The following is a 26,220-nucleotide window of genomic DNA, read 5'->3' on the forward strand; positions in this document are numbered from 1 at the left end:
TGCCTGAGTGAATGTACTTGGTTCTGATCACGTGGCAATCACCGGGAAAGAAGTGTTATTTAAGGTAGACAACAGGTACAGTGTGAAGACGTGAAAAATTACATATACTGCTGTTGTTTTCAACCTATTTCAATTGCTACATTGTAAAAAAAAAAAAACTCCACAAATATTCCCCTTAAAACAATACTGTTAAATAATGGAAAATAGTTATAAAATAAAAATACAGACATTTTCTATATTTCTATTTTTTAAAGGAAATTGGTTATAATGAAAAATGTGTTAAATGTGGCAAATGACTATTGTAGCTGGAAACGGCAGAAATAAAAGGAATATTTACATAGGGGTACAGAGGCCCATTTCCAGCAACCATCACTCCTGTGTTCTAATGCTATATTGTGTTAGCTAATTGTGCTGAAAGGCTAACTGATGATTAGAAAACCCTTGTGCGATTATGTTAGCACATGAATAAAAGTAAGATTTTTCATGGGAAACATGAAATTGTCAGGGTGACCCTAAACTTTTGAACAGTAGTGTATAACTTTATCCAAGTTTCTGTTTCGTTTGACACTAACTTTAATTAGGTTCTTTCCAATCCAGGTAACTCAGAATCATTCCTAGGAGCAATATTGAAAAGTTACCTGAAGTTAACTTCAACTCAAACAGCAGGTGATGAAACAGCATACAGGGAGGAAATACAGGAGTTGGCAGGGTGGTGCTTCAGGAATAACCTGGAGCTGAACACCAAGAAGACCAAAGAGATGGTCATTGATTTCAGGAGGCATAAGGGGGACCATGCTCCACTATCCATTAGCAGGGTGTGTGTGGAGAGAGTGGCCTCCTTCAAGTTCTAGGGGAACCACTTATCTGAGGACCTTACCTGGACAGTCAGCACAGCAGCACTAGTTAAAAAGGCAAAGCAGAGACTCCACTTCTTCCGAGTGCTGAGGAGGAACCACCTGGAGGAAAGACCGCAGGTGTCCCTCTATCGGGCCACCATAGAGTCTTTGCTGATATACTGTGTGACTGGTTCGCAGCCTGCTCCACCATAGACAGGAAGGGTCTTTCTGAGGGTTACCAGGACTGCAGCGAGAATTATCGGCTGCTCTCTGCCACCCCGGGAGAACATTGCGACCTCCCGCTGCATCGGCAGAGCAAAAAAGATCTGGGCAGACACCACCCACCCTGCCCGCAGCTATTCAGCCTGCTGCCGTCAGGGAAGAGACTCATCCTCAAAATGCAGGACAAACAGGCTGAGAAACAGTTTCTACCCATGGTCCATCAGACTCCTGAACTGAAAACCCCTGAAAACCTAAACGCACAGTGTCACTTTTAATGGTTCTAATGCTGCTTACATGCAATTGCCTGGCCATACTTATTCTATTTTATTGGTTTTTGTTTCATTTCATTTACCTTCTATATTGTATATATCTTGCCTTTTTTTCATGTTGTCATTTTAAATATTGTTTTGTACATTTGATTTTATTATTTAATGTTAATTTATTTCTTATTGCTTGTAATCAATACATCATCCAGTGGCGGCTATTGATATTTTCATCATGCCCCCATGTATAATAACAATAAAGCTATTCTATTCACTGCACTCTTCTGTAATTTAGCTTATTGTTTTGTGCAGAATTTAGGTATGGTGATATCACAGGATATGATGTAACATGATTCAGCATGACAAAGACAAAAGTCTTTATGTGAGGTGTATTTGACACATAACTCTGACATGAAACACTTTGATATCATTAACTGGGACTTACACTTCTAGGGGCCCTTTAGATGCTTGTTGATAAATCTGCTTAGAAAATACAGAAAAAGTAACTTTTCAGAACTTTCCTGAGAAAATTTGTTCAAATTGGCTCAGAGAATTCTAGCCGAAAATTACAAGACAACATTTCAATGGGATTTCTGGGATTTTACTTTCTCTGGTGATGGCTTTAATTTTTCCAGAGGGACCTCCATGGTTGACAGGTGTTCCTCAGCTGGTCTCCATCATGTAAATGCACGCAGATCTGTATTGTTAGGCAGAGAACTTCACAGCAGTCAGATGCAGATTAAGATTAATTTATAAGGTTAATTGGCTTTTCTAAGATTTTATTCAAACATTATTATACATCATAACTTATCAAAGAACCCAGCAAGTGTAGGTATGTTTTTTAAAAACATTGAGCAACTAATGAAGAAGACCAACTGCCACTGTTGGGGTCATGTCATTTCTTGTCTGTTTTGTGGAAGTGCCATCATGGTCCTACAATAGCCCTACATGTTGGTGCAACTAGTTAAAACAATTTTCTTTCATTTTCACACAGAATTCATACACCACACTGAGTGGAAAATAGCCAAAGAGGATTTTCTCATGTAAAATCTCAGAAATCCATTTTAGAATGCACTGATGTCACATCAGACAGGATTTAATTTACAGAAACAGCAGAGCGTTCATAGAAAAACAGGATGTAATTGTGGCTGCACTCATAACGGTATAAGTGAGAAATGACTATGATTTTGTATGGCTACCTTGGCCAGGTCTCTCTTGTAAAAGCGATCTCTAATCTCATTGGGACTTCCTGGTTAAATAACGGCAAATAAATAAATACAAAATGACCTCGACTCAAATTACTGACGAGCACAGGAAACCTTAAAATCATCCAAGGAGACTTGAATCCAGTCTGAATGAGGCTCTTACACTAACACTGCTGCCCCAGAGTCAGAGAGAATGATGATGAAGCCTCTGACGCTGAACTTAGTTTTCATTTGTCTTTAATCACTACAAAAATGACTGCAGGTCTGAATCTATCATTTGAATGCTTGTTTTCTTTTTGCTGCTTGAGAGTTTTCTGTTACCTCATTTACTTTGTACTACTATGTGACACTATTATGTGATGTGGACTGAATACGAGTTAGAGTCTTGAAAGCAAAAAAAAAAGCATAATTTGGAGCAAGCCACTGAATGTAGTTGCAAAGTGGCATACTGTTTTGGTGACTGAGTCACCTATAGTACTCTGTATTCTCTAATCTTGTCACTATGTATCTAACAAAACAAAATCACCAACACATGAGAGTGAAACATTACATTATCTCTATTTTTGGTAATGGATTGAATGGAGAGTTGGTAAGTGCTGCAACTGGAACATTTGGATATGGGACTTCTTTGAAGAACAAAAAAAAGACGTTCCACTAGAAACTGTTCAAATGCTCTAACAGCGTTAGCAAATTCACCAGCTGTGAAGTGTGGTCATTTTCTGTCACATCTCATAAATTTGCTGCCAGGCTTTTGTCCCTCAAATGGCCTTTTAGTGTGTGTGCCTTACTTGAGCAGGTTTCCCAGGTTAAACAGAGCTCGGTTGTGCTGAGGGTTGGTGTCCAATGCTTTCCTGTAGTAGCGCTCAGCCTCCTCCGGGCTATGTGTCAGGGTGCCCAGATTGTTCATGGCACTGGCGTGACGGGGGTATAACCTGAGAGCAGGGGAGAGGATGACAGTGTTCATAATCAGCAATATTTTGTATAAAGCTGCCATGCAAAGCTTTGACTCCTCTAAGGTAAATCTAAGAGCCACTGCCATGAAATCCATGTGTGACATCTTCATTAATACCTGAAACAGTTTTTTAACCTTTCATTTAACACTGGCATGCATGTGTCTATTTACATTTTTGCAGTTTGTTTCAAACCAAGGAAAACTTTTGTCCTTTTGCAGAAAAATATAATGAAAAGTGTATGGTCATCATACATACAGCATTTTAAACTAGTTTCCTAGAAGATATGTTACTTATAGCTGGGGTTTCCAAGCTTTTCAGCCCCTAACCCCAAAATTAAAGGTGCCAGACACTCAAGACCCTCACTATACCCAGAGGTGGTTGAAGCAAAAGGTTGTGTATGACTATGTACATGCATTAATAGGCCTCTTCAAATATGCCCAACTGCAGGCAGAATGACAGCACAAAAGAACTGAACAGTCTATCAACCATAAGATTATATTACAGTAATAATAAGCACTTGTATACACATCATATGTTGGCTCATAGTTCCTACACTTTTGTTATGTGCAAACTTACATTTTGGGAATTTTTATGTCTTACTTTAATTTCAAGAATAAACTCATCAAATGAGATGGGCTGGCACAATACTGGGAACACGGCAATTCCATTGTGTGTGTGATTTTATTTGCATGGTTTTATTTTAAATGTATTTTATTTTTGTTGAAATATTGATGAAAATGTACTACTTCTGATTGCTTTTAAATTCCATGTCTCACGGCCCCCACTTTTTGAGCCCCTTTTTTAAATAAGCCCTATAGAATCCTAGGGATGGAAAATAACAAAAAAAGCAGTGGTTACTCATGAAAAAACAGTAAGTAGCATGATATAGTATTTCATACAATATAAAGTAGGTTTTTTTATTTGTCAAAGAACATGTGTAACATCAACCATTTAAAACTTGTGCAGTATAAATAGACTGCAGGGTAAACAATATGTAAGATGTTGGAATTTTAAGAACAATAAATGTACAAAATACCTTCCCATATATGCAAAAAATACTTTCAAATAATTTCTTTCATGTAAAAAAAATATAAAAGGACTTCAATTCTTCAAAGATATACATTTTAAAATGCAATACATCTGCAACTGAGATACACTTATGTTTAACTAGAAGACCATTTCATAAAAGGAGTGCTGTTGAATGTAAAAGGTGCCTTGTGATGAAGTCCACAGTTAACTGCAGTGTTTTAGTCTCTTTGAGCTCATTGTTTTTGTTTGCCAGCAGCAGCATAATTTGAAAATATTTATCAGATCACCAGAAACAACTTGAGATAAAGAAATTTGCTACTAGTTGCAGTTTTATAAATTATAAATAGGTCACGTTTTGCACTCTCATTTTGCTGCGCTGCCCCCAAGTGACTACCAAAACCACTAACAGCTTTAAAGATCCGGTGTGTGAACCATATGCAAAGAAGAGATCACTCTGCCAAACTCAAAGCACTACTACAAGCCTCTGATGAGTTGATCAAATCTTGCTTAGTGTCATCTGAACACTGCTTCACCGAAAGGATACTACTCCAAGAAATCTGACCTTTTGTACAAAGGCGTAGACATGGTCACTACCACTAATCAGCTTCAGTTTGGTTGATGGGCTAAGAGTAAAGCAATGTGCTGTTGTTTTCAACCTACTTCAATTGCTATACTGTAAAAAAAAATCCCACAAAGAGTGTGAAATATGTCCTCTTCATTTACCACGTAAGAAGTTCTTATTATTATTCCGCCAAGGAATGGCGGAGTTATGTGACAATCAGCGTACGTTTGTCTGTGAATCTGTCTGTCTGTCTGTGTGAAACATTACTGAAAAATGGACTATCGGATTTGGATGAAATTTTCAGGGAAAGTCAGAAATGACACAAGGACCACCTCATTAAATTTTGGCAGTGATACGGCTTATGATCTGGATCCACGGATTTGTTCAGGATTTCCCATTGAGAGATATATCTGCCTGCACGGCGTCACTGTACCCATGACATGAACATTGTGTCAGTTACCTGCTGACGATCACATAATTGCGATCCTACGACAAATTGACAGTGATTTATCTGTTGGAAATCATACAAGGAACAACTGATTAAATTGCGGGGGTGTTTCTGAGTCCTATCAATTCCCGCTACATATTTAGGTCGCGCAATGTAGCAAACTCCAGCCAGACAATGGTGAAGCTCCTGATGTTTCACAAAGCCTTTATTTACACGAAGCCGTCAGCCTTATTTCGAACAAATTCAGCTTTCTGTTCTTCACTCCTTTGTTCAGGAAACACCGTAAGAGCTCGTCCCCATTCCAGCTAGGTGCTTCTAAGTTTATACACATCCTTAGCTAGACAGAAACAGCGTGGAACCGTTTTCTTTCATCTTCACTGACTTTTTGGACTTTTTGGCAATGTCTTCACCATGTCAAGAAACCGCTTCTTAGATAAACACTTCCTGTGCCGCTGGAATGGTTACAAAATAAAAGTCTGTAACATTAAAAATATGCCTTCAAAATAAAAGCCTGGAGGGAACTGTAGCTACTCCGGTCTGACGTAAAGAAGGCCACGCTTCATACAGATGTCTTTTGACTTTTATTCCCTGCAGTCTGCCACAATCCCATACGGGTGATCCCGCGCTAAAACGCGTGACCTCTTAAAGGTGTACATTCACCTCTCCCATTATGAACAACTATGATACAAATTTCAAACATAGAAAAAATAAACACAAAAAACAACCAACTTGAAATTCCAAAAATCACTGTCTTTGGACAGTTACAGGAATGTTTATTTTAATATTAGCAAAATGGCTTGCCAAAAGCGATGAACTGATCAACAGACCTTTATAAGAGTAATTTACATGCGATTTGGTACATAACATGTACATGCGAAACACATGTCTGTGCTCAGCACAAGGTCATTTTTTATTAAAGATTTTGTCTGTTGGAAAGGATATGTCAACTGAGCAGCCTTGGCGGAGTACTGCGCTTTCCGACTGCTTTTCTTGTGTTTTGAAATATTTCCCAAAAAATGTATAACAGATGTTAAATGCACTGTCAGACTCTTGGACTGCATAAGTTCAGTAAACCATGGACTGGCCTTTGAATCATACAATACAGGGAAGAAAATGCAGTTGCTGTTTTTTTTTTTTTTTTTTGGTGAAACCCCAAGAAACTGTTTATGCAAATCTGTCTTTAAAAAAAGATTTAATATAGTTAATTTTTCTTTTTTTTTAATAAAGACTGATAAGTACTTTACTAAGCTGATTATTCAATTACTCATCTGGATAATAAATAACATCAACAAAATAAGCTGTTCAGATGCAGTCAGATTTTCATTTTTGAATAATGGGCAGATCATCTTGGCATGTAAATTGTCTGTGGGAGACATTCTCTACCTCTAGTACTAAGCGCCACTGTCAAACTATATTCATCTAAGAAATCACTACTGGCTGCACACTTACAGAAGAAAGCATACTATAACATGATCTTGATTAGACTAAGTGGCTTGTCACAGTGATAAGGATTATCTTCAGAACAAATGGTGCAGATAAATCAGCTGTGTGTGTAGAAGCTGAAGCCAGCAGCCTCTCTGCTGACATTTACTAATGCTCTCCATCACTGCTACAATAGTCCTCTGTGTAACTGAAATACACTTTTATAGTGAACGCCCATAATGGTGACACAAGCCTGACAAGACACCCAGGGCAAGAAGAGAGTGTGCAGGGTGGCAACATTCCTTACTGTTTCCATGGTAACCACTATCCACGTGTTAATGGGCTGGTATTTCATGATGCAAAAAGAGAAGCAGCTGTGGAGACACCTGACAGAATCCAGCATTGAATAGCGGGCTGCTTGATCAACAGTCCATAGAGCTGAGCAGCCAAGAAAAGATCCACTTAGGCTGGGAAAACCTGCACACCGCAATTTCTGTGTCTTCTCCCCACAAGAGTAGATTAAAGGCTACTTATGTAGCTGGTGATTCCACTAGAGACAGCTTGGTGGGACTTTCATTATTGGCTTTTTAGACAGCACTTTAATCATTGATGATTTATTACTGCATTCATCCGCCACAAATTGTTATAAATGTTTTTTTTCGTGGCAGCCAGTAATTTGTGCTTGAAAGGCAACAATCATTAAATCAACCAAAAAAAACAACAACTTTAAATTACATAGAAATACAGAAGTGCCCCAAAGGCTAGGACCACCAGTGAATATACTTTGCATTTATTTCAAACCTAATGCAAAATATTTAATTACAAAAGATAGCATTCAATTCAATTCAATTCAATTCAATTTTATTTATACAGCGCCAACTACAGTCAAATTGTCTTGAGACGCTTTACAGAACCCATATGCCTGACGCCCAGAGCAAGCCAAAAGGCGATAGTGGCAAGAAAAACACCTGTTTGACAGGGAAAAAAACCTTGAGCAGAACCTGGCTCTTTATGAGGGGGGACCCATCTGCCTGATGGCCGGGTGGGTTGAGAGGGACAGAAGAGGTAGAGAGGTAGAGATAGAGGGATAGAGATAGAGGGTTAGAGGTAGAGGGATAGAGGTAGAGGGTTAGAGGTAGAGGGTTAGAGGTGGAGGTAGAGGGATAGAGGTAGAGAGGTGGGGGGGAGGGACACGAGGACCATAAAACACACAGTTTGAATACATGCATGAGCATCAGCTTAACAGTGAACAATAACATTAAACAAACTTAAAGAAATGTCCATAAATCACAGAATGTATGTAGTATTTAATTCCCTGATTGTGCTTTAATGACACCAGTTTGTTCCAACCTGATAACCCAAGTTTCGTTGTGACTTAAAACAACAAAACCTCTTTGTACATCTATCTCATTAGACAGCTGCATAGGAGAAAAATGAGCAGATCAAAAGCTTCAGACTCCCTGACACTAACATGCTAAAATACATTTTTTTGTGATGTGTCTTCATTGGGTAAAATCTTGTTTGATCTGAGACTATGATCTGTTCCAAAGAGTTTCTTGTCATGTCAAGACTCTTATTTTTAGTCTGGAAATGCTGATGGCAGTCAGCATCGAGCCCACAACCTTGGAGGGGCTGTATGATCTCTGGGTCTGGATACAAGTGCTCTTTCAATCTTCAGCTCCATGTCTGGTTTATTTAGGACTCTGTGTCTGGGATAAAAGTCATCATATTCCGTTGTTCGCTGCCCTCGGGGACCTGGTAGATCCTAAGATTGTTATGTCTCAGTCTGTTTTGCAGGTCCTCGCAGCGGGCTGTGAGGTCCAATTCTCTGTGGCGCAAGTACCGTAATGTGCGCTCGTGTCGCATGCTCCCGTCCTCTGTCTCACTGATTCTCTTTTCTGCTTCATTTTGTCTTTCTTCCTGCTTCAAGATTTTTGCATTTAAATCCCGTACTGAAAGTTCAAGTCGATCCAGCGAGGCTATGGTCTGTGTCTGGCCCTCTTGATTTGCAGCTCCAATTCTCTTTAGTTCAGCCATTAGCTTGGCAATGTTTTCCTGTTGCACCCCTGCAGAAGCGTGTTTAGCTTTAGCATGGTTAGCCAAGTTTTCCTCCATCTCAACTTTCACATTATCTCGGTTTGAAGTTTTGTTTGGCTTATTTGTCGAACTCATCGTGTCCACGTTCCAGATACAAAGAGATACCGAGACTGATTAATGTTGTATTCTCAAATATGAAACTTTTGGACGAGAGCCCCCATTCAAGCTGCTAGCGCAGGCATGACGTCATCGGAAGTCAATCAGGATGCGTATTGCTGTATCATTATTCGTCAGAATCACTTTCTGGTTCAAACATGAGTGACTGAATTTCTCCAGTATTACAGCTTGTCGTTGTGTAATGAGAGTAGTTTTACAGTGTTTTAGCAGAGTTTTAGGTGTGCTGAGCTGCAGCGAGTGTAGAGAGGTGGGTGGAGAGAGAGGCAGGGGCTTCATTGACCCACATGAACTAATGATGTAAGTCGGTCAGAATCATTTTACATGTATTAAGGGATTATTTTGATGGAACAAAATTTAAATATGTAAGTTTGATACATGGTGGTGAATTTTAGGGGTTTAATTAATGACAGGGGAGGAACTTTAATGTGTAAAATGCATTGTCAAAAAATCACACACAGTTAATTTGCCTAAAAATACCTTTTGTTATTATCCCTTCTCCGGCCCCTTTCCTTCTCCTCATCTCTGTATCTTTCTCTCTCCTGTCTCTCCCTCCTGTGTCTCTCTCACTCTTCCTTTCTCTCTCTCTCCCTGTCTCTCTGTTCCTTGCCGTCTGCACTCTGCTGATTACTGGAACTGACACTCATTGCAGTAATCAGTTCACTCAGTTCACCTGTCCACTACCTCACCTGCTCACTATATAAGCCTGGTTCATGCATTTATTCACTGCCAGACTATATACTGCAAATACACACATGGATGCTGTTCTTCTGCTGATCTCTGCATTACCTCCAGACTTCAGATCCTGTCATGGACTCACTTCCCCTAGTTTGGATTCCCACTGGTCCCTGCATTACCATAGACTGCAATAGCCGCATTTGAACCCAGCTCTCCTCCCGTGTTCTTGCCAATTCCGTCTGTCTCCACCTGTCTCGTTTCCCGCCATCTCCTTTAATCCCCAGCCTGCTTACCCACTCGTTTAGTTTTCCCCGTTGTCGTGAGTACCCCGTTTTGTTGCCTTGAGTTTCTGCTTTAGTTTTTTTGCAATATTAAGTTTGGAGCTTTGTTTAGTTTGTTTGTAGGGTTTTTTTTGGATGAGTTTATGTTCGTATTAGGTTTGGATAGTTATCTCCAAGCTTGGTTTCAAGTTCTGTGAGTCTCCCATTTTGCTTAGTTTAGTTTTATTCTTTAGTTTGCTTGTTTAGTTGAATGGATTTTGTTTTTGTGAATAAAACCTATTTATATCCAGCCTGTCTGCCTGTGTCTTGTGCCCCCCCACCCCCACCCCGTAGCACCTATGTCACAATATAACTATATTACATACAAACTTGCACTACAGTAAATTTGCATTAAATTGCTCACATAATATAGATAATATAGATATAATATGTCATCTAATTAATTTATATAATGGTTCCTGTGTCAGGGGCTGCACAGTGGCGTAGAGGTTAGCACTTTCGCCTTGCAGCGAGAAGATCCCTGGTTCGCGTCCCGGCTTTCCCGGGATCTTTCTGCATGGAGTTTGCATGTTCTCCCTGTGCATGCGTGGGTTCTCTCCGGGTACTCCGGCTTCCTCCAACAGTCCAAAAATATGCTGAGGTTAATTGATTATTCTAAATTGCCCGTAGGTGTGAATGTGAGAGTGCTTGTTTGTCTTTGTATGTGGCCCTGCGACAGACTGGCGACCTGTCCAGGGTGTCCCCTGCTTTCGCCCGAGTCAGCTGGGATAGGCTCCAGCCCCCCATGACCCTAGTGAGGATTAAGCGGTGTATAGATAATGGATGGATGGATGGGTTCCTGTGTCATTCCAACTGTAATTAGACTATATTGTGAGACAGGACATTTTCCAAATATGTGGTGACACACACGGCGATTTATGCAAATATTGCTCCAATTTTTCTCAGTACCAGTCTATTGGGACATGATGAGTTTATGGGTTTGTGATGTCAGGTGTTTGATATGACAACCTAATGCAACAGTGATGCAATATTGCCTTACTGCAATACCTAGATGTAACTATTGAATTATTTAGGTACTAAGTTACCTAAATAATTCTATTAACAAGCCTTTTTGTTGTTCTCTCATCAGTTTATATCAATAGTTCTGTTAACACTGTAAACATTATCAGCCCTGCTCTTTTTATTATATTTTTATAAGACATTTAAAGTTCTCTGTACAACTCAAAGAGACTATGTTTTCATCCTCTCAACTGAAACTGCTTGACTTTCCTTCAGGAGTGAAAAATGAGCAGTTCATACTTCGACTACAGTTTACTTAATACTTCCTTCACAACTTAAAGTTCAATAGTTCTGAATAAAATGCCAACACTCAAACAGTGAGGTAGAATGATAAGGTTTGTGTTTGGGTGTCTCCTGCTATTAACCCTCTCAATCCCAAAACCTGCCTGCAGTTTTGAAGGCATGTTACCTTTAAAAGAAATCACCAAAACTACACATTTTATCAGAGTCAAAAACCATAAAACCGGAAAGAATAATTGGATTTTCAACTTTCCAAAGGTCCTTCAACTATTTTTCTTGAAAGTGCTGTGAAGATTTGCATCATAAAAAAGAACAAAATCTAAGCTTTTTAAAGCCTAGATTTGAAGTTCTTTGTTTTATCAAAGTCACTGGGTTTGTTTTAACCCAATTCTGTGAAAAAACATATTTTGTGCACAATCACAAAGTCATGACCGAAGCCGTGTGTCCATTATATGTGTTTTTCCCGCTTTTAAACGTGCCACATCTAAAAATTGCTTGGTGGCTTCGTGGGTGGTCACTAGAAGGCCACAACATTGTCACATGACGGCGATTGAGCTTCAGCAAGCCACTGCGTGGCTCATTTAGATGTTTGAGGACAGTATCACGATTGGATCTCCACACACTGCATCAAATTTGCATAAAGTAGACTCGACTTCTTCTTTAAGCAAATCCAATGCAGCGTGCGGAGATCCGATGAGCTGCGGCCCGCTCCAGGTAAACACATCGGATTGCAGCTCGAAATGCACAGCACGTTGCATGCTGGTCGGGTTGCAGTGCCACTAGCCATCGGTGAATTTAAACGAGGACAGATTCAGCTACTGCTCAGGTTATTTCTCACCTCAAATGCTTTCAGAAATACTTTTCGCTTAAGTTTTTTCGAAATAAGAGAAAGTTTGCGGCCGAGCAGCTTTGTCTACCCGACTCATCTGCCGGACTGTAAAGCTGAAAGCACTGTCACGTGACCACATAGTAGCCCGCTGAAGCTCAAACACTGTCATGTGACAATGTCGTGGCCCGCTAGTGACCGCCAACAATGTGTGCAATTTTCAGATGCGGTGTGTTTGCATGCAGGAAAAACGCATTTAGTGGACACGTGGCTTGAGACTTGTTGGTGTGTTTACACACAGCAAATAAATACTGCACAAAATACATGTTTGAGCTTTCTCTACTTGTAGGCATGATTGTGCTGTTCCATAGATATGTGGTACTTATATTACTATGCAAAACGGGTTCAGAGGGGAAAGAGGTTCCGTCTGCTCTGCAGAATTTGTATGAATGGAAGTGTTCGACTAGAACAAACAGCTTCAGTTTGGTGCAGAGTCAGACCTGAGGGCAGTGTTGTAGTGGTGAATGGCCTCTTGGTGTCGACTGCTGTCTTTCAGGAAGTTGGCGTAGTTGTAGTGGACTTTGGCATTGTGAGGCAGAGTCTGGATACCAGAGCTGTAACAAGGAGGAAGAGGAGGAGAGAAGGATGTGTGAGGTCAGTGTGAAGAAAGAAACAGACATCTGAGCAAAATCATTAAAAGAACAAAAAACCTTAGCTTCTTCAGACTGGATTTCCCCAGGAAAGGTAGGGTAATTTTAACATTATCCATGCAGGTCAGTAAACCTGACTCTGTTAAACACAAATAGAGATTTGAGAGAATTTTAATAAATATTCTGATTTGAACTGTATTTTTAGTCAATATTTTTACATTTTACACTTACATAATACATGTGCTGCCAATTGTGTATGGTTCCCGCATTCGTTTTTCCGTTTCAAAATAAAATCTAAAAAACCAATAAACCATGATGTTTTTTTGTTTTTCCGTTTTTCCGTTTTGAAAACCTAAATGTAGAAATGTATTATTTAACTAATGAAAAAAACACAGCGAAGAAGAAGCACAGGAAACACTGAGTGAAGTCAGGTACTGGTGAACAGTGAAGGAAGACGAGATTGAGCTTGTCGGGCAGAAAGCTTTGTTTTAAAAATCTTCCCGATGGCAGCTAGAATAAAAGTCTGGTTGTGTGCAAATTGTACAACAAAGAGTTTTCTGATCACTGCAGCACTTCAAGCCGACTGTATCACCTCAATGTAAAACATGTTGCTGTTAGCACCAGAGCTAACGTTAACTACGAGTCATGCTAACGGCTAACGGTGTAGCCATCCCATAATAGACCACTTTTCTAGACAGTGCTTGAGTTTACAGAAAGTCTTGAAATGTTGAAAAAAAATCGCTATAATTGCATGTAGATTTGCAGTAATCTGTGAATGTAGCAGACAGATGAAAAATGCAGATAAATAGAAATGAAGCATTTTTGTGGTTTAAGTTTTTACTCCATGGAGGCTCTGCCTCCTTGGAGGAGGAATAACCTAAACAACAAAAATATCTCTGTTAATAACTTAAAGTCCACTTAATAAGCTTTTTGTTTATAAAAAAATTACATAAAAATTGATATTCCTATAAAAAGAATCATCAAAATTATACCATTTATCAGACCCAGAAAAGATGAAAACAGAATGAATCTCTGGATTCTCAACCTTCTGAAGCTCCTTGAACTACTTATGCTGATTTTATGTGCCATACAGTGGAAAAAACAACTAACGTCAGGCTTTAAGTCATCAAAATCACCTTTTTCTATATGTCCCATTTTCCTTTTTTAAAATAAATTTTAAATTATAAACACGGGGCTGCACAGTGGTGTAGTGGTTAGCACTTTCGCCTTGCAGCGAGAAGATCCCTGGTTCGCGTCCCGGCTTTCCCGGGATCTTTCTGCATGGAGCTTGCATGTTCTCACTGTGCATGCGTGGGTTTTCTCCGGGTACTCCGGCTTCCTCCCACAGTCCAAAAGTATGCTGAGGTTAACTGGTCATTCTAAATTGCCCGTAGGTGTGAATGTGAGAGTGATTGTTTGTCTCTGTATGTAGCCCTGCGACAGACTGGCGACCTGTCTAGGGTGTCCCCTGCCTTCGCCCGAGTCAGCTGGGATAGACTCCAGCCCACCCCCCGCGACCCTAGTGAGGATTAAGCGGTGTATAGATAATGGATGGATGGAAATTATAAACACGCATATGTCTATTCATTGATTCAACTGTCAACCACAATTTTATTTGAATTGAAAAACTTCACTTACTGTGTCAAATATTGCTATTTGACAAAACTGCAATTAATTGCGATTAATTAAAAAATTTTTAATCGCGTCCAACCACTTATATATATATATATATATATGTGTGTGTGTATGTATATATATGTATATATATATGTGTATATATACATATACATGTATATATATATATATATATATATATATATATATATATATATATATATATATATATAAAATCTAGAATTCTGAATATATGAAATGAAAGTCGGAATATATTGAATGAAAGTTGGAATATATGGAATGAAAGTCAGAATATATGGAATGAAAGTTGGAATATTTATAATGAAAATCTGAATATATGGAATGAAACTCTATATATATATATAATGGAACAGAATTTAAATTGAGATTCTACCATGTTTAGTTGTATTGTCACTAAAGGAATACTTGCTGGTTTTACAAATGGCATCAGCTGAAATATATCGATACTTTGTTGAACTGGAAAACTTTTTTGCAACAGCTGGTAATACTTGTGACATTGATAGCTTAAAATGTAGACTGCGTCACATTGAGGATCATAGTTCCATTATTGGAACATTTTTATTGCTTATGAATAATGTTCAACAAAACGTTGCTGAGCGTATTTTGTGCATCCATCTTTAAGGAATTTACGAATCTCTCAGATGTCAGCTGAAATAACGTTACGAGTTAAAGCTACTGAGGGAGGTGATGCAGCAAGCTCTGCGTTGCAGAGAGGAAGACCAAGGTAAGTGATAAAAAAATAGTAGGAATGGAGGCTTATGAAGTGGAAAACTCACCATCTCCATTATAGCATTACAGTTAATGTCAATTAGACAATAAATGCATTTTTTTTTCTTTTTGTTTTTCAAGGTACATTTCATCCGTTCTGCTTATTTACATGCAGGATTTAGGATTTACTTGGGCGGCCATATCTCGAATGTTGTCTGTAAATAATCGAACACTGTACAACCATAGACTACAACTTGGTTTGGTGGACTATGGCAATTTTACCAACATTTCAGACGATGATCTTGATCGTCTTATTGCTGAGGTACTGAGTCAAACCCCGGGCTCAGGAGAGACATATGTTACCAGCAGTTTGACAGGGAGAGGGATCAGAGTTCAGCGATGGAGAGTGCGAGAGCATCTGAGAATAGCTGATCCAGTGGGAAGAGCCTTAAGAAGACGGAGAGCAATTCAACGGAGGGTCTACAATATCTCAGTCCCAGATCAAGTATGGTATGTGTTCTTTTTAAAATTATCATTTTGTTTAAATGTAAAAACAAGGCTTCTCGTATGCCAACAAAGTAAAACACCCTGCACCCAAATAACAACAACAATAAATCTCTTTTTTTCCAGGCATGTTGACACAAACCACAAACTAAATCCATGGGGATTCATATTTCATGGAGGAATTGATGGCTATAGTCGCTGCATTACCTACCTGAGATGTTGCACAGACAACAGAGCATCAACTGCCTTGCAACTTTTCCAGGGTGTGGTGGTTGTATGCAACATTTAGGTTAGAGGATCAGTGTCTGTTGTTGATGACATCATTACTAAGCATCAGGTCAGTTCTCCATGTGCATCCCTTAAGAAGTGCATCAGCCTTTTTTCAGTGGGCATTATCCTTACGTTCAAGTCCTTGAAAGCATTGTCGGTATGTTGAAAATAACCTTTTAAGTTATCATTGTTATTGCATGTGTATATTTTTGGTAAATGATAAATATTTTCACAGTTTGTTTATATATGGTTAATTCATGTTCGTCACACGATCTGCTGAAATGATATATATACATTGTAGCAATAATAATGATGCTTATCTGCTTTTGTATTTCAGTTTTCTCCTACTGCCAGTTGCTACATTAAACAAATTCAACTTGGAGCTTTTTGTCAAGTGTAGTGATTGGAGATGGAATTTATCTGCCTGTCAGTTCATGCCAGTCACGTGAGAAGGACAGGACAATAAACATTAGTTCCAGTCAAAGTATGTCAAATTAGATATTAGTAGATCTTGTTTGCAGTGTATCAACAGATGCACATACAGTCATCACTTAATGCCTTTTGTACTGAAGAGAACTTAAAAATGTAATGATTTTCAGGAAAATTCTGAAGAGTCAACTTTCTGTAATTTCTAAGTGGATTTTTGTACATGTATTCTGGATGGATATCAGAGATAATGGTATCGTTGGGAAGTGTAAGGCCCTCTGAATGACATCAAGTTGTTTCATTTGTTTGTGTTCAGATTTTAATGAGTTAAGACTCTTAGAAGGACTGCAGTTTAACTCAACTTGCTCTCTGGCATTGCTTTGAGGAAGCCTTTGACTTTGTCCTGCTGAATGACCATGTCTACTACAGATCATATCCTGTGATTTCAAAATAGTTAAAATTCCACCTGGAACAATGAGTTCAAGTAGAGATGGGAACAGTGAAGATTTAATTTCCTGACTCCCTCTGTGCTGTTAATCTAAATGGGTCCAGTTTATTTTAATCGTGTTTATTGCCATGTTAACACACAAACATTAACAATAAAGGACCTCCACTTATACACACATACTGCATGCAATGCATAGTCACTTGTTTTCTGGAGACTAACCCCGAAGAATCAACTTACCTGGCAGACCCATTAACCAAGTCTTCACCCTACAATTAAATTTACATTATGGGGACCTGCTTTTTGTCCCTACAATATGACTGTCTAAACTTGATTATGTCACTATACATGAGTAATTCAGGAACGCTGACAAAAACACACAAAATCAGTTTTCCACTTTTTGTAAGAAATGTGGGTGAAAACAGACAAATCAATAAATAGCATGCATGCTTTTCTGACAGTCAAGTAAGTTCAAGTATCACATGTATATTGATCCACTTTCTATGCTGTACATTCTTATTGATATATCATGCTAATTACAACACGCACGCAGCAGGTTGCATCTGTGTTACTGTAAATACCAGTTATAATCACCAACAGATACAGCCAATACACAGAGGAACTGACAGCTTCCACACTGCTGATTACACCAGGGATTTTTCATATAATATTCTGCACAAAGCTCTTAGGCTGACATTGTACTGTACCAGTGTAGTAGGTTTTCAGAGGATTTCAAACAGTATATACAATGGGATTGAAAATCTGTCATGTTTTTCATGTAAACCTAGAAATAATCTGAAAGTGTGAGGATGTAGAAACATTTAAAAATAGAATAAGAAGAAATATCAGACTCTGCTCTATTTCTAGGTCATCAATCAATCAGAAGAAGATTAGTATCAGTGACCAGGTTAACTTCTCTGAGCAAAGATCTGATTTCTCTGAGGTGTATCCTTCTATTGAAGCAGCATTCAGGTGACTCTCAGCTGGATTTGATTGACCTAGAAGCTTCTTCAACCAAATCAATTTGCAGCCATTGTTCAGCTGCTAGAAATACATTGCCCGGCCAAGAAAAAAGTCGCACACTCTACTATTTATTTGGACTGCCTTTAGCTTTGAGAATGGCACTCATTCACTGTGGCATTTTAATAAGCTTCTGCAATGTAACAACATTTATTTCTGTCCAGAGATGCAATAATTTTTCACCAAGATCTTATATTAATGATGGGAGAGTCAGACCACTGTGCAAAATCTTCTCCAGCACATCAAAAGATTCTCAATGGGCCTGAGGTCTGGACTCTGTGGAGGCCAATCCATGTGTGAAAATGATGTCTCATGCTCCCTGAACCACTCATTCACAATGTGAGCACCATGAATCCTGGAATTATCATCTTGGAACATGCCTATGCCATCAGGGAAGAAAAACTCCAGTGATGGAAAGACCTGCTCATTCGGTATATTCAGGTAGTCAGCTGACCTCATTCTTTGGGAACATAACGTTGCTAAACTTGACCAACCCCAGATCATAACCTTAACCTCCACAGGCTTATATGGAAGGCACTAGCCATGTGAGTGCATCACTTCATCGCCTCTCTTCTTACCCTGATGCCCCCATCACTTCGGAACAGGGTAAATCTGGACTCATCAGACCACATAATCAACTACATTTGTTCTTCGAAGATGATGGTTCACGGCTATCCTTCCAGGTTTTAATAATTTTTTGGATGGTTCTTAACCTGATTTTAGCAGTTTTAGAAATCTCCTTTTAGTTTTTTTTGCTTGATGCAGGTCAATAATTTCACCCTTCTGAGACAGATTAACATCCCTCCATGACCACAGGATATGTCTACCGACATGGTTGCTTAAGAAATGAGAAGCTCCTCACTGCATCATCTAGGGTTAAATGTATTCATCACTGCAGTAATAATCCAATGGAAGGATCTTATCTATTTGCTTAGGTAAATCCAGGTGGTGACTTTTTTTTGGCCAGGCAGTGCATGTCTGTGCCTCCAGTTTCAGTGCTCACTAAGAACCAGTGTGTTAGTGGTAAACATCAGAGCAAAGTGGAAGTGTCTGAAGTCAAATTGTTCTTTTGAGCAAAGGGGCTTTCTCAGCATCATATCATGGAGATACTGAAGATTTCTCAGGGGGCAGCACATAGAGCTCGAAAACACTTTGTGGATCATTTATATCCATATAATTAACAAGCAGACCAACAACAAGGCCAAACACTTTGGGTGGGCTCAGCCACAGCTACTTTTCACTGTGAATGATGGCAACAAGCTCTAATTTCTTTATCAGTGATTATCTGTTCAAGATTAGTGCCAGAAGGGTATGTAAGGAGACAACAGGAGACAGAGAATGATCCCACAGTGGATCAAACCTAAAGTGAAACATGCTGCTGGGAATGTCTAAGTGTAAAATTTGTGCTGCTCTGGAGTTCAGCAACTGCGATGAATCAACTGGCCAAAAGCTAAGCAGTCCTGACATGACAAGAAGCTCTCTGGAACATTCTCACACGATGGTGGCTAACATGGAATATAAGGTCAGAACAAACTCATGGAGTTCTGTGACTCAAGCAAATACTGAGATGCTCTAAGATTCAATGTCTCACTCTTTGTTGAGCTGGTATCATAAATTAGAATGAAACACTAATCCATTCAAAATGAATGCAGAAGAGTTATCTCAGATTTTTGGTGCCCTCTTTACATGTTTTAATTCCACTATCCAAAGTTTGATTGCAGCATAATTCAGGATTGCTTTGAAAATTAGTTTTGATCCTGTTTCAAGTTATGTTTTATGTCATACATAGGGCTGGGAACGTTAACGCGTTATCGTCGCGTTATCGTCGCGTTATCGTGTCCATTAATTAATGCCGACAATCATTTATGGAGCGATAACGCAGTTTTTTAAAATTTATCATTGTAACGGACTGATATTGTTGTTGATGTCGAGGTTTCAATGTTTATTGTTCAGTTCCAGATTTAACTAATGTCAGCGAACATGCCATGTTTAGTTAGCTCACCTCTGATTGGCTGAGAGCCAGCAGTAGTGTGTGTGTGTGTTGCTCCGTGCCAGTGTGTGTTTCGAGCAAGAGAGAGCTGGGAACGGTGGCTAATTCTGGAGCTAAGTTATCGGGTTTTTGTAGTTATTTAAGCGTTGGCTACGGCCCACAAGTAGCCTGTGTGAAGGTTCAATAAACGACCAGAGAACCAGAGTCTCACTCATTCATCACAGAGGGACGTCATCAGGTCTCACCCAAACTAACAGTGGAGGGAGGCTTCGGCAGACTGGCTGCATTCAGAGTATGGGAGAAATAGCAATACACTAAAACAAGACAAGCTAACAGCCGCAGAGAAGTAGTTAGCTATAGACTGCTGCGCCTCAACTTGCATCACTGGAAAGGTTTGTGTGTGATGACATAAATCAGGACAAGAGTCCCCAATGCAGAGTTCGAGTCCGACCAACGGCCATTTGAGCTTCTCCCCATGATTCCTGTCACTCTCTACTGTCCTATATAATAAAGCCTAAAAAGGCCAAAAAAGAAGTCCAAACATGGACTTCACAGGCTAAAAAGTCTTCTGCAGTCATTCCAGCTGTGGACTTTTTCACCTCACTCTAACAGGAACAGTTGCTACTGTTTCTGCTGGTACCTGTTCAGAAGAAAATAAGCATACAGATTTATAAATGTTAACTTGCTGTTGCTGGGAAGGTTCCTGTTATAATGTTATGATCATGGCTCTGGACTCTGAGGGTAACTTGTTTTTCTATTATATATAACAAACCAGATAAAACATTAATGCCACTTCAGTGGCAAATAGCTCTGGCTTGATTTGATTACATTAATGTTTAAGTTGAGATCTACAAGAAATGTTTTAACTGCTGCTGTGTGAAGGGAATACTGCTGTTAAAAAGCACTTTATTGGTTTAAAGTGTTTACAAACCAAATGTTACTGTATTTTTGTTCATATACCAGTACTTTAAAAATAAAAGTGTAGAATACACTACTTTTAAACTCATTATGTAATTGTACGCATAACAATGCAGTTAATCGTGATTAATGGCAGACAAATCATGCGATTAATCGCAATTAAAAATTGTAATCATTGCCCAACACTAGTCATACATTAAACCTATTTTCAGGTTACACTCTTTTCGAATAGACCATCATGATGATGTATAGCTACTGTGAGCAGACGGCTGTCATGAGAGTACAGGAGCAATGTAAAAAAAAAAAAAAAAAATTGTTAAAAAATTGTGGATTCAATAAACCAGATTAGATCAGGAAATCTCTGAGAGTGTGCTAAAGGCAAAAGTGCAATGTCAAAGAAAGCATTTCTATGTGGATAAATGAAAGCATACGTTGTTGATGTTCACACACACTTACCGGAAGAGGGCCTCCCTGGAGAGCCACACGTTGTTCTGTTGGACAGTTTTCCAGGAGAAGAGGAGGAGCAGCATCAGCATGGAGACACTGAGGACCATGGCTGCAAAACGGCCCACCACAGAACACAGCCGGCCCAGGCCATGAGCCACCAGGATACAGTAGCCCATACTGCAACAGGAAGGAGGGAGGATTTCAGTTTAAGTTTAGGAGGAGGGGAGAAAGTGGAGAAGAGATGAAGACAGAAGAAGCACATGATCCCTGAGCTCTTTCCCACTACAGTCCAGCGTCCTCTCATTGTCACTCTCATCACTCAATATAATACAATCATCTTTTGACTTGCAGAATGTACCATAACATCCTCTGCTGGTGTCTTACACCCAAATGGTTGGTGTCTCATCAAAACACACCATCTTTATAAAATCCTGCAACCCTGAATTCATAGTGAAAAATTAAATATGTTTACTGACCACACTCTGTGCTGATGTGTGCTTGTGTTTGTGTGTCAAATAGCTTAAAGCAAGAATTTATTCTTTTTTAATCCTTCCACACTATTGCACATTTTCTAAGTGCACTGAAATAGTACACCTCAAAGGTACAGCAACAACAACAAAGGACAAAGGCAAGAGGAGACATGGAGAAAAATTGTCAAGGAAGGCTTAGTCTTGCATGACTTGGAAATGGTGATAAGGCTGAAAAAAGAGGAGCACAGATTAGAGGAGAGCTCAGTCGAGACAGCGACAGCCAGAGTCATGAGAGAGGGTAGGAAGCAGAGAAAAATGGGAAGAGAAGGAAAGGAATGGAGTCTGCAAACTACTTAAAGTCTGCTAGCTGATTTGTTATTTAGAATAATAAACTCAGGTGAATCTGGAGACTATGTGCTCTATCACATGTACACCACTTCAACTAATTCACACTTACTTGTGAAATAGTTACTGGGTGTTTCAGAATGGTGGCTATGTTCAGGTTGTACACTGACTGTGATGGTAGTTACTTAATCTGTGGGACACATTATCCCTTGGGTTTATTTAGCTTAAAAGAACTTGCACAGCAAAGGTTAGCCAGCAACAAATACCAAGCAAGAAGGCTTTATAGATGTGTATGACACTGCTCTATTTAGTGGACATTCAACCTGCATTTGAACAACACATACGTCTTCGGTGACTAAATTTAAGGAAATAATACCCTCTCTATTTAATTCAGCACCGCTTACTGATATAATGGAAGAGAAATATTATAATTTTACCCCCACAGAAGTGGATTATATTGTTAATAAGGCTGCAGCCTCACTGCGTACAACACTTGATAGTGTTGCACCTGTAAAAAAGAAAGTTATGTCTCAGAGAGGACCTGCTCCTTGGTATAATTCCCAGCTGCGGACTTTAAAGCAGGCATCCTGAAAGCTGGAAAGGAAGTGGTATTCCCTTAATTTAGAGGAAGTTTATGTAGCTTGGAAAAATAGTCTAGTAATTTATAAAAAAAAGCTCTTTGTAATGCCAGGACAACATATTATTCATCTTTAATAGAGGAAAACAAGAACAACCCCAGTTTCTCTTCAGCACTGCAGCCAGGCTGACAAAGAGTCAGAGCTCTGTTGAACCTTGTATTCCTTTAGCTTTGAGCAGTAACAACTTCATGAGCTTCTTTACAAATAAAATTATTACGATTAGAGAAAAAATTAATCTGGCCCTTCCTACAAATGTCACAGATATATCATTGAGTACAGATGCTTTAGAATTGGCTGTAAGACCAGATGGATATTTAGAATTTTTCACTCCCATACATCTCTCTGAATTTCAATAGTTTCCACATCCAAACCATCAACATGTCTTTTAGATCCTATCCCAACTAGACTGTTCAAGGAGACTTTACCTTCAATTAATTCCTCAATGTTAGATCTGATTAATCTCTCTATAGTAACAGGCTATGTACCACAGGCTTTTAAGGTTGCTGTAATCAAACTTTTACTTAAAAAGCCCATCCTAGATCCAGATGTTTTAGCCAACTATAGACCAATTTCCAACCTCCCTTTTCTCTCTAAAATTCTGGAAAGAACAGTTGAAAATCAATTATGTGAACGCTTACAAAGGAATAGCTTGTTTGAAGAGTTTCAGTCAGGCTTCAGAGTGCATCTTAGCACAGAAGCAGCTCTGGTGAAAGTTGCTAATGACCTTCTCATAGCGTCAGATAATGGACTGGCCTCTATACTTATTTTGTTGGACCTTAGTGCAGCGTTCGATACAATCGACCACAAACTTTTATTACAGCAACTAGAACATTGTATTGGCATTAAAGGGACAGCACTGGACTGGTTTAAATCCTACTTATCAGACAGGTTCCAGTTTGTGCATGTCAACAATGACTCTTCTGAGCATACTAGGGTTAATCATGGAGTTCCTCAGGGTTCTGTCTTAGGACCAATACTGTTCACATTATACATGCTTCCCTTAGGCAATATTATTAGGAAGCACTGTATTAATTTCCATTGTTACGCTGACGAAACTCAATTGTATTTATCTATGAAGCCAAATGAAACTAATCAGCTAGCCAGACTGCAAGATTGTCTTAAGGATATAAAGACCTGGATGACCTATAATTTCCTACTACTAAATTCAGACAAGACTGAAGTCGTATTTGGCCCCAAACATCTTAGAAAATTGCTTTCAAAGCATATAGTTACTCTGGATGGCATTACATTGGCCTCCAGTACTACTGTGAGGAACCTCAGAGTTATCTTTGACCAGGACATGTCCTTTAACTCACACACAAAACAAATCTGTAGGACTTCCTTTTTCCACCTGAGAAATATTGTGAAAATCAGGAACATCCTGTCTCAGAGTGATGTAGAAAAACTAGTCCATGCATTTGTTACTTCTAGGCTTGACTACTGTAATTCCTTATTATCAGGTTGTCCCAAAAGCTCTCTCAAACATCTACAGCTCATCCAAAATGCTGCAGCCAGAGTACTGACGAGAGTTAGCAAGAGAGATCATATTTCTCCTTTTCCGGTTTCTCTTATATTGGCTTCCTGTTAAATCTAGAATAGAATTCAAAATCCTTCCTCTGACATATAAAGCTCTTAACAACCAATTTCCATAATATCTTAAAGACCTGATAGTACCATATTATCCTAACAGAACTCATCGCTCTCAGACTGCAGGCTTACTTGTTGTTCCTAGAATCTCTAAAAGTAGAATGGGAGGCAGAGCCTTCAGTTACCAGGCGCCTCTCCTGTAGAACCAGCTCCCAGTTTGGGTTCGGGAGGAGGACACCCTCTCTATTTTTAAGACCAGGCTTAAAACGTTCCTTTTTGACAAAGCTTATAGTTAGGGCTGACTGGGGGACCCTGACGGGGTGAGTTGATGTTTTCATTTGCACAACTGACTTCCCCTCTTGACGTCCCTTTAGTTTGCCCCTAGTTATGCTGCTATAGGCCTAGGCTGCCGGGGGACCTCTCTTGATGAATTGAGCCCTTCTCTAACTACCTATGTATTTACTATATATACCATTATTGCATTACACTCACTCTGTTTCTCCCTGTGTCCTTTCTCCGAGTGTCCCTGGTCCCAGAGCTGGATGCTTCAGATGTGTGGTTGTTCTCCCACCAACTGGCCTAATTTCCATCTGTGGGATGCTTCTGCTGACCTTCCTCCAGCCCACTGCTTCAAGCTGCCCATTTCCACCAATCTACTCTGCATTGCCCTTACTATACTTGATTTGCTCATCTACATATTTTTGAATTTACCACCAGCTATATATGTAGTATATTTAATGTCAGAGCCGTACACCATAGCAGTAAACTATAGTTTCCATGTTAGTTGTACTTTGCATATATCATCTGCCTTATCATGCATGTATTAAACTGTGTGTTTTATGGTCCTTGTGTCCCCCCCCCTACCTCTCCATCTCTATCCCTCTACCTCCACCTGTAACCCTCTACCTCTATCCCTCGACCCCTCTACCTCTAACCCTCTACCTCTTCTGTCCTTCTCAACCCACCCAGCCAGCAGGCAGATGGGTCCCCCCACATTAGAGCCGGGTTCTGCTCGAGGTTTTTTTCCCTGTTAAAAGGGTGTTTTCCTTGCCACTGTCGCCTTTTGGCTTGCTCTGGGGGTCAGGCATATGGGTTCTGTAAAGCGGCTCGAGACAATTTGACTGTAATTGGCGCTATATAAATAAAATTGAATTGAATTGAATTTCCTACGAACTGTCACCCAGCCACCCTGACTTCCCAGCTGCTCGGGAACTGCTAGGGGACGGCTAGCAGAAGCTACACTAGCAGCTATGCTATTGCGGACCACACTGGCTAAGGGGGCCTGGCTAACTGCTAGCGGGTTGTTTTCCATGGTGCAGAGCCACGCTTCCAATTCAGAGAGCCTCGCCTCCAAAGCTTTGAAAAGACTGCATTTATTACACGTACCGTTATCACTAAAAGAGGCAGAGGAGTAACTAAACATGCAACACACTGAGCAGGACAGAGAAGGAGAGGAAGAGGGAGAAGCCATGCTAACTGCCAGGCTAGCGGACCAGAGATAACAGGTTAAGTTAGAATTAAGTGCAAGACTTTGAGAAGGTGCTTGAATAAAATGTGTATGTTACAATTCAAATATTATTGTTACACACAGAGATTTAATGAATATCAAATTAGATAAGTGGATAAGCTACAACAGTCAGAGAACACAGCACAGCGCTAGAACAGGAAATGACGCAATGCGCTCACCGTAACGTCAGATGTCGATCAGACGAGGCAGGGTGGAGCCCAGATTGCAGTGATTGCCTCAAAAGGTTGTGCAAGAAAATATTAACTTAAGGGTACCATCATTTTTGTCCAGACTTGTTTCATGAGTTTTTTATAATAATTCTATTAAACCACGGTTCAAAAGCAATGTCTGATTTTCATTGGTTAATTTTCATAGAATTTTTATTTATTATTACTTTCATCAAA

General features: G+C 39.5%; 1 protein-coding gene across 5 annotated transcripts in view; it reads right to left on the reverse strand.

Annotated features, from left to right (window-relative positions):
* Positions 1-26,220, reverse strand: part of tmtc1 (transmembrane O-mannosyltransferase targeting cadherins 1) — a 277,652-nt gene that overhangs the window by 46,365 nt on the left and 205,067 nt on the right. For all 5 annotated transcript variants that reach the window (XM_055006524.1, XM_055006521.1, XM_055006522.1 and 2 more), the window contains 3 exons: positions 21,279-21,446; positions 12,736-12,849; positions 3,315-3,458 (listed from right to left, as the gene is read on the reverse strand). In XM_055006524.1, the coding sequence (XP_054862499.1) occupies positions 3,315-3,458; positions 12,736-12,849; positions 21,279-21,446 (426 nt within the window). The remainder of the gene's footprint in view (positions 1-3,314; positions 3,459-12,735; positions 12,850-21,278; positions 21,447-26,220) is intronic.

The sequence above is a fragment of the Amphiprion ocellaris genome, chromosome 21, assembly GCF_022539595.1.
Source record: "Amphiprion ocellaris isolate individual 3 ecotype Okinawa chromosome 21, ASM2253959v1, whole genome shotgun sequence".
Lineage (NCBI taxonomy): Eukaryota > Metazoa > Chordata > Actinopteri > Pomacentridae > Amphiprion > Amphiprion ocellaris.